Source organism: Ailuropoda melanoleuca, chromosome 8 (genome assembly GCF_002007445.2).
Source record: "Ailuropoda melanoleuca isolate Jingjing chromosome 8, ASM200744v2, whole genome shotgun sequence".
NCBI lineage: Eukaryota > Metazoa > Chordata > Mammalia > Carnivora > Ursidae > Ailuropoda > Ailuropoda melanoleuca.
The window spans coordinates 8,437,042-8,450,750 of record NC_048225.1 but is presented as its reverse complement, the minus strand read 5'-3'; the positions used below and the strand labels follow the sequence as shown (position 1 = coordinate 8,450,750).

Below are 13,709 nucleotides of genomic sequence, written 5' to 3'. Positions count from 1 at the left end.
GTGGTAAGTATATTTTCCAGGCACGCCCCCACCCCCAGCCCCCACAGCCTTTCAGCACCTACCTCTTAAATCATAGGTGCATGTGGTTCAGTGTCTCTGTCCCCAGCGCTTCTGAGCTCGGCCTCCTCCTGGCTACAGCGTCGCGGCTGCGTTCCCGATGCTATGGTGACGCGGAGGCGGGCTCTGGCCCGGACCCGCCCACCCCCAGCCGGCGCGAACCAGTCCCTGACAAGCTGGGCCCCACCCCTTCCTTGGCCGGCTCCGCCTCCTAACGGCGCAGGCCCCCACCCCGCAGGCCTTGACCCCGCCCCCTGCCTCCCTGACCCGCCTCCTGTGGGCCGAGCCCACCCCGCCCCCCTGAATGCCAAGACTGGACCAGGGAGCTCCGCCTTCTGCAGATGGAATCCCGCCTCCTGGGCGTCCAAACCGCACCCCCGCTGGGCCCCAGCCGAGGCCGCTGGGGTCTGGCGCGAAGTGTCTGGATCTACCCGCTGCCCTCAGGCTGAGCGAGACCTGCTTCGCTTACGTAGAGCCTGCAGACCCCCACCCCAGAAAACGCACCAGGCATGTTCCTTATGCCATTTATTGATCCTAGCAACTCCGCGCCTGCGAGAGCCAACAGTCCAGCCAAGGGGAGTTTCCGGGCCACGCAGTGCCGTCAGTGACTTGAAGTACTGGTAACCCGTGGTCAGAGATCGCTTCCTCCACGCCTCATCCCTTGCCCTCGTTTGTTTAGGTTCTGGGACCCTTGACCCAACCACCGAGGAAATTGCCCAAGCCGACTCTGGGGGCTGTGTACAAGAACTCAGAATGCTTTTCCAGAGCACCTCTTCTTCAGCTTTGGAGTTTAAGGTGTGTAAAAGAGACACCATTAAATTAAGCCCAGCAAAATCACCTCAAGTGCTGGGGTAACCTGTCCTATCAGCACTTTCCTTGAAAGTAGGAGCGAAGTAGAGGTCAAAAAACTTCCTGCACGTTCTTCCTAGCCTCCTTCATTTTGTGGAACTCCATCCACCCGTAGCTAACCCAAATATGACTCCAAGCTAATGGTGGCCAGTAACAGATAGGCCTCGGGGAGGGGGCAAGACTGGGGGCACTCACAAGGGCTCCGGGGTTCTTTAGAACGTGGCACCATCTCTGGGTGCCAGCCAATTCCCCAGTGCAGATCCTCCCCAAGGGAGGAGTGGTAAAATGAAGGAAACGTGTCCGTCCTCCCCAGCGCTCACACCAGGGTCCCATTCTTGCTGTCATAGCGGGGTGTGGCCTGGGGGAAGCGAAGGGTTGCGTACTGCGTAGCATTTTCTAACTGCTTGTGCTTCACGTCCAGAGCAGAGCGAGGCTGGGTAGAGCTGCACACTTGAATGTCTGCATAATGTAAGCTGCTCTCTTCCCGCCTGAGGCCTTGACTTCTCTCCTGAGACGTGGGCTTCTCTAACACCTGTTCATAAATATGTCCTCTTGTGTCACGGGCCTGCAAGAAATGGACAGCATTAAGGGAGATTCTTGGCTTGCTTTTGCCCCTCACCCACAAAGCGGGTCGGCGATTCTGATGTCCCTTCGCTTTGTTTCTTTGTGCGGCAGAACCAACAAGTTCCGGTTCAAGATAACTGAGATGTGTGGCAGGGAGAAAAAGCGGAGTCCTCAGATCCCATGTCAGAGCTGCCCCGGGGAGGGACGGAAGCCTGTCATTACCTTTACACCATTCTGCGGCTGCGGCTGCGGCTGCGGCTGCGGCTGCGGCTGCGGCTGCGGCTGCGGCTGCGGCTGCGGCTGCTTCAGCGTCCCTCTGGCTTGGCTTCCTGAGAAGAAGAAATCCAGCTTAAGTTCATTCTCTCTTTCCTGTCCCTACTGAGGTTGCCCTCTTCGAATCTCTGTTAAACTATTATGGTGGGCTTTTAACTAATCTCCCTGCCTCTGCTCTCACCTCTTTCACTGCTGCCTTTCCCACATCCAAACTCCTTTCATGCTCGGCCCATCGTATCTTCCATCCGTATTTTTCACCGGCCCCTAACACAGTGCAGCAAATACATGTTGAGAGCCCATTATATGCCAGGCTGTGTGCCACACTCTGGGGATAGAAGGATGAGCAGACTATTTTCTCTGCCTCAGGTAGCTTACAGTCTACTAGGGGAGACAAATATGTATACTGACTGTTACAGCGCAGTGTGGTAAGTGCTCAGCCACACCAATCAGCCACTTTCAATCAACTCAGCCTCTTCTATCCCCTTCCTTCCTTCCTTCCTTCCTTCCTTCCTTCCTTCCTTCCTTCCTTCCTTCCTTCCTTTCCTTCCTTCCTTCCCTTTTTTCCTTTCTCTCTCCTTTCTTTCCTTTCTTCCTCCTTCTTCCTTTCGTCTCCATCCCTTTCCCTTCCTTCCCTTCCCTTCCCCTACCCTTTCCCTTCCCTTTCCCCTTCTCTTTCCCCTTTCCTTTCCCCTTCCCTTCCCTCCTTCTGCATGAGATCATTCCACAGCCTACCCTTTCCTCTCTGCTTCTCTTCCAGCTTGGGAACTTGCTATTAATCCTTCAGCATTGGTGTTTTCTCCCATTCTCCCATGATATGAGTGTGAAACTATTATAGTACTAGCAGATTGCATTTACTTGTTTCTGTGTAAACAAGTCTCTCAAACTTGATTTTGAGCTCTTTGAGGACCGACCGAGACAGTGCATCCTTCTTGTGCCTCTCTGCCTCCTTGGGACCCAGCAGAGTGCCTCACACACACTGTCAGTGCTTAGTTACTTTTTGCTGGGTGAATGAAAGAATGAGCCACCAACCTTGCCACTCTAAGATAATGGAAATGATGAGACCCAGAGTTTCAGAGCTGGCCTTGAACCCCAGAAGATTTTCTCTGGTGTACTATCTCCCTTTAACCCTTCCAAGGCTACTCCTCTTTTTCATCCTTATGCCCTTTCCAAAGACACTAGTTCTAGCATCTTCTCTTCTCCAATTCGACCACTCCAAGCCCCCGCCCCCAACACCCAATTACCCGTTTTCTTTTTCCTCTGGGAAGTTGGTGGGCAGCTCCTGTGAAAAGAAATACAGATTACCCACATGTAAGGGTCTTGGCCTCAATCTTTCCACCTTCATCATTTGTTCTGTGGCCTTCTTAACATTCTAGAGTGACCTTCTCTCACTTCCCTCTAACAAAGATTCACCCTAAGTCAGTCTGAAAGCATTTAGCAAGGGTACCACATCTCTCCCACAGGATGGTTCTGGAAGGTGGAGTGGTACAACTGACATAACCAAACCCAAAATACAGCCTAAGGCAACCAGGCACAACATGCCAGGGATATAGCTGGGTTGAGGGCTATTCTGGGATTGTCTAACAGGCTAATCCCAGCAGAGGGTAAGGGAAACCTGCCAATAATGGGATATTCCTGGATTCAGAGACCCTCTTGCTGCCACTTTAGTGCTGTTGTTTTTTTTTTTTTTTTCAGGGTCTCTGCTAACATGGGGTTCTCACTCTGGGAGTCACAGAAGCTGCCACAACCAGGCTAACAAGTTAGGATACCTCGAAGCCCTTTTCTAACAGGTGATCTTCCTCCCTGCTTCCCTGTCCTTGTTTTTAATTAACAGAGAAAGTGAGAAATATTTAACCTTTAACATGCACAGCACAGGGAGGTCTGAATTTGGTGAGTGACTCAGCTACCTTGACCTTGCGGCAGAACAGACTCATTTCGGAGCCCCTGGGGTCCCCGGTGGAGCCAGTGTGTCTACGTGATTGTCAACTGATGGCCAGAGAAAAACACTTGTCTGAGGAAATAGGCTGAATAGTTTGGGACTTACTCCGGATGCTTTTTCTTGCTAGTACATTTCCAAACTCTCACCAGAGCCAACCCTATTTGTGTGACTTCTATCTCCATAAGGAAATTTCCTCCTTTTGCTAACTAAAAAGAAAGAGAGAGAGGGAAGGAAACTTCTAGATCATGTCCATTTTACTACTGTGGAAGAATCATGATTTTCCCACACATATTTGACAGAGGTTAGTGTTTTGGTTTGACTTTCGGTTTTAACGCAGCTTGCTGAGTTGACGGCAGATAGAATCACCATCTGAAGTTTACGGGTGGTTCAGAAGAAAAGCTTTGAAACCACTTCTAGGTCTTTCTACTTCTGCCACTTTAGCTCTTCCTTTTTTTTAACCTCTGTCTAGTCATAGCCTTATCCTAGCCTCTAATTCTTTGTCCCTTGTCACTACTGTTCTCCTATTTACTTCTATTTAAATGGATAAACAGAACATAAATTCTAAAGCAACAGATTTGGGTGACCCAATTTTAGTGAATGGAGCCTGTTCCCAAGTTGGATACTATGCAATGCCTGGACACAACCTACATGGAATATTCTGTTAGACTCAGAGTTGATAGGATTTTACTTTTAGCTCAGAATTCAGGAAACTAAATGGGTACTCTCCTATATTGGCAGTATGAATAAAAATTGGTTCAATTTTCCTGGAATGCAATTGACAAGAAGTATAAGGAGGCTTAAACATAAACTGCGTACCCTCTGATGTAGCAATTCCATATCCTAAAAATAAGCAGGCACAAATATGGATGCTCATTGTAGCATTATTTACAACTGCAAAAAATAGGAACTATCCTATACGTTCAACTTTGGGAACTGACTAAATAAACAGCATCACCAATAAATGGACCATTATACATCCATTTAAGAAACATGTTGGAAGAACATCTAAGAGAATGGAAAATCTTACTCTTTAAGTTAGTAAAAAGATAATAAGGCATGTTTTGGGATACAAGCTAGGCACATAGGCATTTCAAAAGGATTACATGGAGGTGACTTTCCGAGTCATTGGCCGTGCGGGTTGGGGCGGCCTGAGCCGGGGGTTCTGTGCCGAGATGCTTCAGAGCCTTGTTAAAAATGTTTGGATCCCTGTGAAGGCCTACTGTACCCAAGTTTACCAGGGGATTTGGGTAGGAATGGGGTTGATGGGCTTCACCATTTATAAAATCAGGATTGCTGATAAAAGAAGTAAAGCTTTGAAAGCTTTGAGTCTTGCATCTGCTCATGGTCACCATTAATCAGCTTTATTTGGAGTACACATCAAATGGCACGACAGTCTGGCTGAAAATCTCAGCAAACTCTGTTAGGTGGGAACACAGAGCATCGCTGTACGCTTGTAGACATGTTGTCTCCTTTGTGGCATGAATAAATGTTAACTATGCAGTACACCAAAAAAAGGGGGGGATTACGTGGAAATGGACTAAAATGTTCCCGTCATTTATGGTTGCTATAAATATATTTAGAATATTTACGGTTGCTTCTTATTTTCTGCTTTTTGGGATTTCCCAAATTTTCTACAGTGAATGTGTGTTACTTTTGTAATCAGAAAATAATAATAATGACATTTTAAAATAAAAATCTTTTTAATTGTCATACTGTCTTGAAGTCTCTGTAAGTTTATTGAGATAATGAGGAACAGAGGAGAACAATACCCAGTCCTATTAATACGTTAAATTTTTTTAAAGATTTCGGGGCGCCTGGGTGGCACAGCGGTTAAGCATCTGCCTTTGGCTCAGGGCGTGATCCCGGCGTTCTGGGATCGAGCCCCACATCAGGCTCCTCCGCTATGAGCCTGCCTCTTCCTCTCCCACTCCCCCTGCTTGTGTTCCCTCTCTCGCTGGCTGTCTCTATCTCTGTCAAATAAAGAAATAAAATCTTTAAAAAAAAAATTTTTTTTTTAAGATTTCATTCATTTGAGAGAGAGGGGGAGTGATTGGGATGGGTAGAGGGAGAGAGAATCTTAAGCAGACTTTGTGCTGAGCACGGAGCCCAATGCAGGGCTCAGTCCCATGACCCTGAGATCATGACCTGAGTGGAAACCAAGAGTCAGACACTTATCTGACTGAGCCACCCAGGCACCCCTGGTCCTACTAGTATTTTAAGAGGAAAAAATATGTTTTGGTTGGAGTATCTGGGGTAGTGTTTCTAGCCAGGCTCTAGAGTCAGACCGATGGTTATCAGACTAGCTGTGTGACCTTCAGCAAGTTTTTAGCTTAATCAAGCTTTCATTTTCTTATTAATAAAATGAAGATAATAATGGAGCCTAACCCCCATGCACTATTGGAGGAATTATATAAAAAAATAAATGTAAAATACTCAGTTAGGTGCCTGACATATAATGAACATCAGTAAAAGCCAACTGCTATGATTACCACCATCAGAGGAAGAACTAACCAAAAATGAAGACTATGAAAACTTGGAACAAAGGAAGTAAAAGAAACTGTGACACCTTTTCTCTAGAAATTCTTGGATGTCGGGGCGCCTGGGCGGCTCAGTTGGAGAAGCATCCAACTCTTGATTTCGTGATGATCTCAGGGTCGTGAAGTCGAGCCCCTAGTCGGGCTCCCCATTCAGTGCAGAGTCGGCTTTCCCTCCGCCCCTCCCCCTGATTGCACTATCTCTCTCAAATAAATAAATAAATAAATAAATAAATCTTTGAGAAAAAAAAATTCTTGCAGATGTCCCTAAATGTCCTATGTCTGTGGGACATCTCAGAGTTTAAAAAGTGCTTCCCCCACCCATTCCTAATAACATTCTGAGAAACTCATTACTGTTTCCATTTTACAAATGGGCCAACCAAGGCCCTAGAACTTTGGTTTCTACTCAAGAAGGCAGGAGCCGAATTTCCCATTATCACTATGTCCTTTGCATCTGTCATTATACCTAGTACATATAGGCGTTCAATAAAATATTTGTTTAGTAAATGAATGAGTAGTAAGAACAGGACTGGAATCCAATGTACTAATTCCAATCACATGTGCTTTTCAATATACCTTATCTATTTCTCTGAATATAATGATGATTTTTTTCATGAGCAAGACATCCTTAAGACTGACCAGGCATGGAAGGTATAGCTAAGAAAACACTGAATAAGATAAAACCAGGTCTGGGGGTTTAGAATGGTTCTCCTCTGGGAAAGAACAGTAAAAACACTACATATAATTTATTGTGAGGCTTTCACATATCCTCTGCTCTTCAAACCTACGATCTAAACAACATAGGTCATATTACCTATATTTATACGCGTGGAAAAAAGCAAAGTTACAGGACTTGCCTAAGGCCACACAGCAAGTGAGTGTGGAAGTTCTATTCAAATAGTCCATGGATACTCTCCATCTCCCCACTTCTGCCCTTTTAAATAACATTTCTCCAAAGTTGATTTGCTTGATTGGGGAGGCAGTATTTTGTAGTGGTTGAAAGTATGGGCTCTGAAGGCAGACAGGCCTGGGTTGGAATGTTGGTTTATTTGCTCACTAGCCATGTGACCTGGGACAAGCTAACTTCTCTGAGCCTCAGCTTCTCAGCTGTAAGAACAGGAGGAGTAAAGCCACCTCCCTCATAGCATTGCTGGGAAGAGAGTACTTGAAAAGTGCCTGGAGCATAGTAAGCTCTCAAAGGTTAGCATTATGATTATCATCTGGGGAAGAAGGGAAGGGAGCGAAAGGAGAGGAAGACAAAGAGAAACCATGCCAATTCACCATTCCAGTCCTGCTCTGGCCCCCCGACAGTCAGCAGGCTTGGCTGTGTTTTCTGAGGCTTTTTGAAAGGAGTGAACACAGAAAGAGGTAATGCTCTGGTGATGGCACCCGCAGATGAGCCAGGCAGAGGGAAGTGGCAGAGGGAGGTTGGTAGAGAACTATCTGCAGGCCTTCTCTTATTCTCTGGGTCTCCATGTCCACCAACAGAGGCGTTACCCTCCACCCTCTGCCCCTACTCACCGGCTTCCCCCGCAGCAGAGCCGGTTTCCCATGGTGCTCTGTCTCCGAAGGAGCCCAGCTGTTTTTCTACATACAGAGGCTGGTGCATTTCCTGGTTCCTGGTTTAGCCAGGGAGTCTCTGTCAGTGTCAGATTTCAACCTAGCAGGTTGGACTTTGGAAGCCACCTGCTGGAGTGATTCCCAGGTGACTGCTCCCAGCCAAAGCAGGGAGGAACACACATGGTCTCCAGGTGAGAGCTATCTCTCCTTCGGGATTTGGAGCTGCTTTGATGAAGCCGTGAACTTTGAGCTTCAAGCTTCAGTGAAAAGAAACGTGAGACAGAAAAGGGCTCTGGGTTTCCTTAGGAAGTGTTTCTCTACTACCTCTGTCATTGAAATATATCCTCTATAATGGAGGTAAGAGTCTTACCTCATGTTTCCCCAGCACTACTCAGGTTTAATGGAGTTTCATTTTCAAGGTAACCAGTATCAGTTTCTTATTATCCCCATCCAGAATCTGGGTTTGAATATGGGAGTCTCTTGGAAACCTAAATTTAGGGAAATGGATTCCTTTTATAGTCGCCCTTGCTTTTGGAATTAATGTGGGCAAATCACTTTTTTCTATGAGGGTGAAGGAGAGGACTCAATTCATTGCCTAATCCCCTTTCTCGTCAAAAATCATATGGTTCCATGATTGGAATGGCCTCCGCACTTCCTGACCACTTACTTCCTCATGCCCAGTACAGAGCTACAGAAGCTCCACGTCCACCCCAACTCACCTTCTCCTTCCAACGACCCAACGTCAGACTCATTCCACTCTCTCCAGTGAGCAAGCTGCAGTTGGGCAAAGTCCTCCGTGGAAACTATAGGCTCTGGGAGAATTTGTGAAACCCGCAAGGCTTGTCTTCAGGGCTCACACGGGAAGCTCTCACTAAGTCCTCACTATTGTTATTACTTCTTGTCCTCAGCGTCTCACTTTATTATCTTGTGCTGGATCATTGCACTAGCCTCTTCACGGCTATGCTTCTCCCCAGCAAGTCCTTCTGTTATCCTACCATTAACTGTATTCTTTTCATCCTGATACCCAAATCTCTTAGCCTGGCACTCAAAGCCCTCCACAATCTGGTCCCTTTTCAGCCACTTTTTCTAATTTAAAGGAACATTTTATTTTATTTATTTATTTTTTTAAATCTTTTTTTTTTTTAAGATTTTATTTATTTATTTGACAGAGATAGAGACAGCCAGCGAGAGAGGGAACACAAGCAGGGGAAGTGGGAGGGGAAGAAGCAGGCTCATAGCAGAGGAGCCTGATGTAGGGCTCGATCCCATAACGCTGGGATCACGCCCTGAGCCGAAGGCAAACGCTTAACCGCTGTGCCACCCAGGCGCCCCTAAAGGACCATTTTAAAGAAAAACACCAAAGAGATTTTTATGACCAGAAACTCTAAAGGAACCAACAGTGTATTGTGCCACCCAGAAAGCCTGATATACCTTAAGCAGCATTAATGGAATTCTAGAGCGATAAACACGGGTATTGATGATTCCACTGAAGACTCTAACAGTCAGCCCGTGATTGGAATAATAATTTTGGGTCTACACATAGAATTTCGAGTTACATTGTCAAAAGGTGGTGTGTTCAAGAGAAAGTTATCTAGGCGATAAATGGTTTGGAAAGTTCTAGGCTGGCTTAGTCAGAGAAGCATGCAACTCTTGACCTTGGGGTCATGAGTTTGAGCCCCACATTGGGTGTAGAGATTACATAAATAAATAAATAAATAATCTTTTTAAAAAGTCCTATAAGATATGGTTAAAAGAATTAGGCATGTTTACTTGGGAAAGAGAAGCCTTAAGAGGATAGGATGGTTATTTTAAAATATCTGAAAGGGACTCCCAAGTGAAAGAAGGATTGCATTTATTTTCTGGACATAACGAGACCAATGAGCAGAAGTTACTGAAATGAAGATTTGAGGTCAATAGAAGGAAGAATTTATAAGAAATACATCCAAAAAGTTCTGATGAAGAATTGACAAAAAAACCCTTATGAAGTTCTAAGTTCTCTGTCACTTAAAATGTCCCAAAAGGAAGTTGACTAATAGTTGTAAAAGAATTTGAGTGGTGTGGGGATTTGGACTAAATGAGAGGTTTCCATTTTTTTCTAGCCAAGGAACACTCTCTTTGAAATAAAGCTCACATAAAAATAACAATTCCAAAAGTGATCAATGGAAGTGTTCTGGTTGAAGTCCGAATAGGATCCTTTCTAGTCTCTTTTTCTTCTGAACTAGATTAAGGTTCCTGAGAGTAGACAATAAAAGAGCATGGTTTTTTTAAAATTTATGTTTATAATGTATAGTGTATTACTTGGAGGTTGAGAAACATTTGTTGAATGAATGGATGAACAAACGAATATATCGATAGTTATTTCTCTGAGGCATACTTTCATTTTTGATAAATGGTAATGCTTTAACCAAGAATTGAATTCTTTGAGTGAGGGCTCTTATCTCAGGAATCCACAGATCTCAGAGGAGTATATGAATGGTTCTCAAGAACCTATTCAAACTGTGAGGCAAATTTGATAGCATGTGTATTTTTTCTGGTAAGAGGATCTATTCCTTTTGCTAGATTTTTCAACTGGGTCTGTAACCTAAAAAAATTCAGAATCAACCACTTTAATGGAAGAATTTCAGGTGTCCACCACAATCTGGTAAAACGTATATTTGGGGGCAAGGAGGTCTTTGGGACACTTCTCAAATCAAACACGTGCATGAACAACAGAAAGTAATTGAGAAGCCAGAGACCCACGCTTTCCTGAACACACCATGTCCCAGTACTAAGACTCTGCTTCCAATTGGGACACCTGGGTGGCTCAGTTGGTTAAGCGTCTGCCATTGGCTCAGTTTATGATCTCAGGGTCATGGGATCGAGTCCCACATCGGGCTCCTTCCTCGGCAGGGAGCCTCCTTCTCCCTCTGCCTACTCTGCCTGCTGCTCCCCCTGCTTGTGCTCTCTCTGTCATAAAAAAAAAAAAAGAAAGAAAGAAAGAAAGAAAGACTCTGCTTCCAAAGGAGGGTTCCCTGGCCATCATCACCACACAAATAGCCCTAGTCCCCCTGCATTTAGTCTTGGATTGGGTGGGTGATTCAGTGATGCCTCTCTTTGGGATGTTCCAAGATTAGAAACAAATGGGTTCTCTCATAGGCCTCCCCTATGCACAGGTTGGAGAGACTCTGTGGTTTGGTGACAATGGCAGAGGCTTCCGTGTCTGTGCCCTATGTATGCAAACTCCACTGCTCAGTATTAGAGACCATTTTCAGTGGACAGACCTTACTCTGGGAAAACAGGGCTTTAGGCAACTCTCTCCAGCCTAAAACTGATTTCCCAACCCCTACCCAAAACAGGCCAGACAGGCTGGAGGCCCTTGTTTTTGTGTCTCTAATCACCAGCTCAGACAGTGCCCTCTGGGCTGTTTGGATGGCATATCCCTTTTCCCTCCCAGGATCACTCTCTCTTTTGTTGCATTGTGAGAAAATTATGGCTAGGAATTTGATCTGGAGCCAATGTCAGCTTCCGGGTATGATCTCAGCATCCGAGTGTGAGCTCAGGGTGCTGTGACGTTGGGCACATCTAACTGAGGAGCTTTTTGTCTAGCTGGCTATGACCCCCTCCCTCCCTGCCCATCCCATCGTCCAGGCCACAGAATAGGGAGCAGCACAAACAAGGCCCTGAAATTTGGGTTTATTCAGCTCCACCCAGAACTAAACCGAAGGCTATGACATGTCTCAAGGGACCAAACCATACATTGTGGGCCATGCACTCTTCCCTTCCCCCAAGGGTGCTGCTACCTCTGGGGTGGTGGGCAGCTGCTCATATCACCGTGGGAGGTAGGAAGGGGTTCACTGCGTGCTGGCTCCATGGCACTCGGGCTCCACACTGGCTGCCTCCTCCTCTTCCTCGGGATCAGGAGGTGCAGGGAGCAGGGAGATGTAGACTTCATTGACCTCTGTGTCCAAATGTCGGCCACCCCGAGGTGCCTCCAGGTTAAGGATGCCATCATGGGAGAGAGCAGCGCGGACCCGCCAGGGGTCCACATCAGCAGGCAAGACATAGGTGCGGCAGAACTCTCGGGACACGAAGCCGTGGCGGTCCAGGCGCTGGGGGTGCCGGGCAGACACCTCCAGCAGGTTATCCACAGTCCTCACGGTCACCTCATCTGGGGTAAAGTGGCTGACGTCCAAAAACGCCTGAAACTTGCCCTCACTGAGCCTAAGCTCAGAGGCCCCTGCCCTGCTGCCCTCCCTAGCTGCGGTGGCCCGGGGCCGGACATAGTAGCCGTGATAGAGGGTGGGGGTCAGGATCTCTTCCGGCAGGAGTCCTGAGGGGCAGAGAGAGAAGGCAAGAGGCAGGATGAAGGAGAATGAGGTGGGAACAAGGGTGAAATGAGGAGATCAGGAGATGAGGACCTGGGAGTCAGGAGAAATAGGAAGAGGAGGCAGGGGGACACAGGCTACAAGGTGGCAGCTGGAAAGAGGGGATTGAGATAGGGAATGAGATGGGGGAGGAGGAGGGCAAACCAAACAAGGGCCCAGAAGGGGAACAAGAAGGCACACCAAGGGGGACAGGGCCAGGTATCACAGCATTGCAGGCAAGGCATCTGCGCCGAGGTCAGTGGGAAGGGGACAGAGCCCTGCTTGGCGGGGTGGAGAGGGAGTCTGCGGTGGGAGATGGCTTGCCCCAGGAGTTCAGTTAAGCCCGGAGTGGGGTGGACGCCAGTACCGTTGGGAGGTCAGCCCAGAATTTCAGGAGGTGGAGGTGGGGGGCAAGGGGGTGGCGTCTGTACCATACCTTCTCCGAAGCGCTGCTCTCCCAGGCGGCTGGGGTTGGCAAATTCGTACTCGGTGGTGGCCGGGTGGGCATGTGGCACAGAGCGGCCCGACATGGCTGCAGAAGCGTTGGTGGCCCTGGTCCGAGGTGCAGCCCCAACACAGCAGCGACCCCTCCAGCTGCCTGGAGAGCCAGGGCCCGGTCGGAGGTGGGGGCGGGGTCTACACCACCCAAAATAGTGCGGAGCCTGTGGGGGAGGGGCGAGGAGCCGGGCCCCTGAGCGCCAGCGACAAGTGTGTGACCAGCGCCGCCTGGACCCCCGTGCCCTCCCCCCCCCCCCCCCAACCCNCCCCCCGCCCCGCACACCCTTCAGCTGTCGCAGGCGGCCTGAGGGGGCAGCTGGGGGTCTTGGCTGGGCAGCGAGCTGGGGAGGGGAGACTGGTGCCGGAGGCCCCGGAGAGGCCTAGCAGAGACGCTTACAGTTTGCACATTTTCCACATCTCCTCCTCTCCTAAGTCCCAGGCACCCTGCACCCCACTTCATAAAGCTGTCCTGGTTTTAACGTTCTGCACAGTGTGTAAAGTGAAAGATGCAAAAAACTTTCCCACCCTTTCTTTGGGGTGGGGTGAAGGGTCTTCTGCCCAGATTAATGTCAGGGTCCTCTCCTGAACCCAGGTCAACCCAGGGCACCACAGAGATGCCTGGCACAGGCTTGTTGGTGATCACTGCTCTCCTCCAGGGACCAACAAAGAGTTAATGTCCCTGGGGCCCAGCCTAGGAAGATTCCAGTTCCTGCCCAGGCCCAAGATAGTTGCTGGCCCAATTCCCCTGGCACGCTGGGCTGGAGAGGAGGAGGAGGGGCACACCACCCGCCTGCTTGGGATTCCTGACTCCGTTCCAACTCCGGAGAAGAGAGTGGTAGTGGGGGGGGGGGGGGGGGGGGGGGGGGGTGCCACTGGGTGTGGACAGAAAGCTAGGGAAACAAGACCAGGACAGACAAGTCACTGGCCAGCTCAGATGTGTTTGTATTTCTCTTTTCTTAGCTCAGTGAGTACTGGGTATGTGTCACACTGCCAAATCCCTGATCACAAGTCTCCATGAACGGGCGGTGAGCTGGGATAATAAAACTCCTGACATCACCATTCCAGAAGCTTCACAAGACTGCGTATATAAGGGGC

At 48.2% G+C, this 13,709-nt stretch overlaps 4 protein-coding genes across 6 annotated transcripts in view; 1 reads left to right on the top strand and 3 right to left on the bottom strand.

Annotated features, from left to right (window-relative positions):
• DIXDC1 (DIX domain containing 1) overlaps positions 1-149 on the bottom strand; it is a 68,446-nt gene extending 68,297 nt beyond the window's left edge. Inside the window, exon 1 of the mRNA XM_034665748.1 lies at positions 63-149. The gene's annotated coding sequence lies outside the window, so the exon portion shown is untranslated. The remainder of the gene's footprint in view (positions 1-62) is intronic.
• Positions 148-13,707, top strand: LOC109489920 (ATP synthase subunit ATP5MPL, mitochondrial-like). 2 transcript variants are annotated; one of them, XM_034665758.1, is made up of 3 exons: positions 148-564; positions 737-852; positions 13,575-13,707. In XM_034665758.1, the coding sequence occupies exons 1-3, from the start codon at positions 163-165 to the stop codon at positions 13,630-13,632; spliced, it is 576 nt and encodes a 191-aa protein (XP_034521649.1). In that variant the 5' UTR covers positions 148-162; the 3' UTR covers positions 13,633-13,707. The 2 variants fall into 2 exon arrangements, with proteins under 2 accessions (XP_034521649.1, XP_034521650.1); XM_034665759.1 differs by lacking the exons at positions 148-564; positions 13,575-13,707 and adding exons at positions 3,436-3,530; positions 3,611-5,291.
• C8H11orf52 (chromosome 8 C11orf52 homolog) lies at positions 852-7,857 on the bottom strand. The gene is made up of 4 exons (XM_002921094.4): positions 7,735-7,857; positions 2,985-3,022; positions 1,693-1,799; positions 852-1,471 (listed from the first exon to the last, which is right to left on the bottom strand). The coding sequence occupies exons 1-4, from the start codon at positions 7,764-7,766 to the stop codon at positions 1,223-1,225; spliced, it is 426 nt and encodes a 141-aa protein (XP_002921140.2). The 5' UTR covers positions 7,767-7,857; the 3' UTR covers positions 852-1,222.
• On the bottom strand, positions 1,706-12,850 carry HSPB2 (heat shock protein family B (small) member 2). 2 transcript variants are annotated; one of them, XR_004627007.1, is made up of 4 exons: positions 12,553-12,778; positions 11,553-12,082; positions 2,985-3,022; positions 1,706-1,799 (listed from the first exon to the last, which is right to left on the bottom strand). XR_004627007.1 is itself a non-coding variant. In XM_034665757.1 (2 exons), the coding sequence occupies exons 1-2, from the start codon at positions 12,644-12,646 to the stop codon at positions 11,604-11,606; spliced, it is 573 nt and encodes a 190-aa protein (XP_034521648.1). In that variant the 5' UTR covers positions 12,647-12,850; the 3' UTR covers positions 11,435-11,603. The 2 variants fall into 2 exon arrangements, 1 of the variants encoding a protein (XP_034521648.1); XM_034665757.1 differs by lacking the exons at positions 1,706-1,799; positions 2,985-3,022 and having other exon boundaries at positions 11,435-12,082; positions 12,553-12,850.
• Positions 13,708-13,709: the final 2 nt, after the last annotated feature.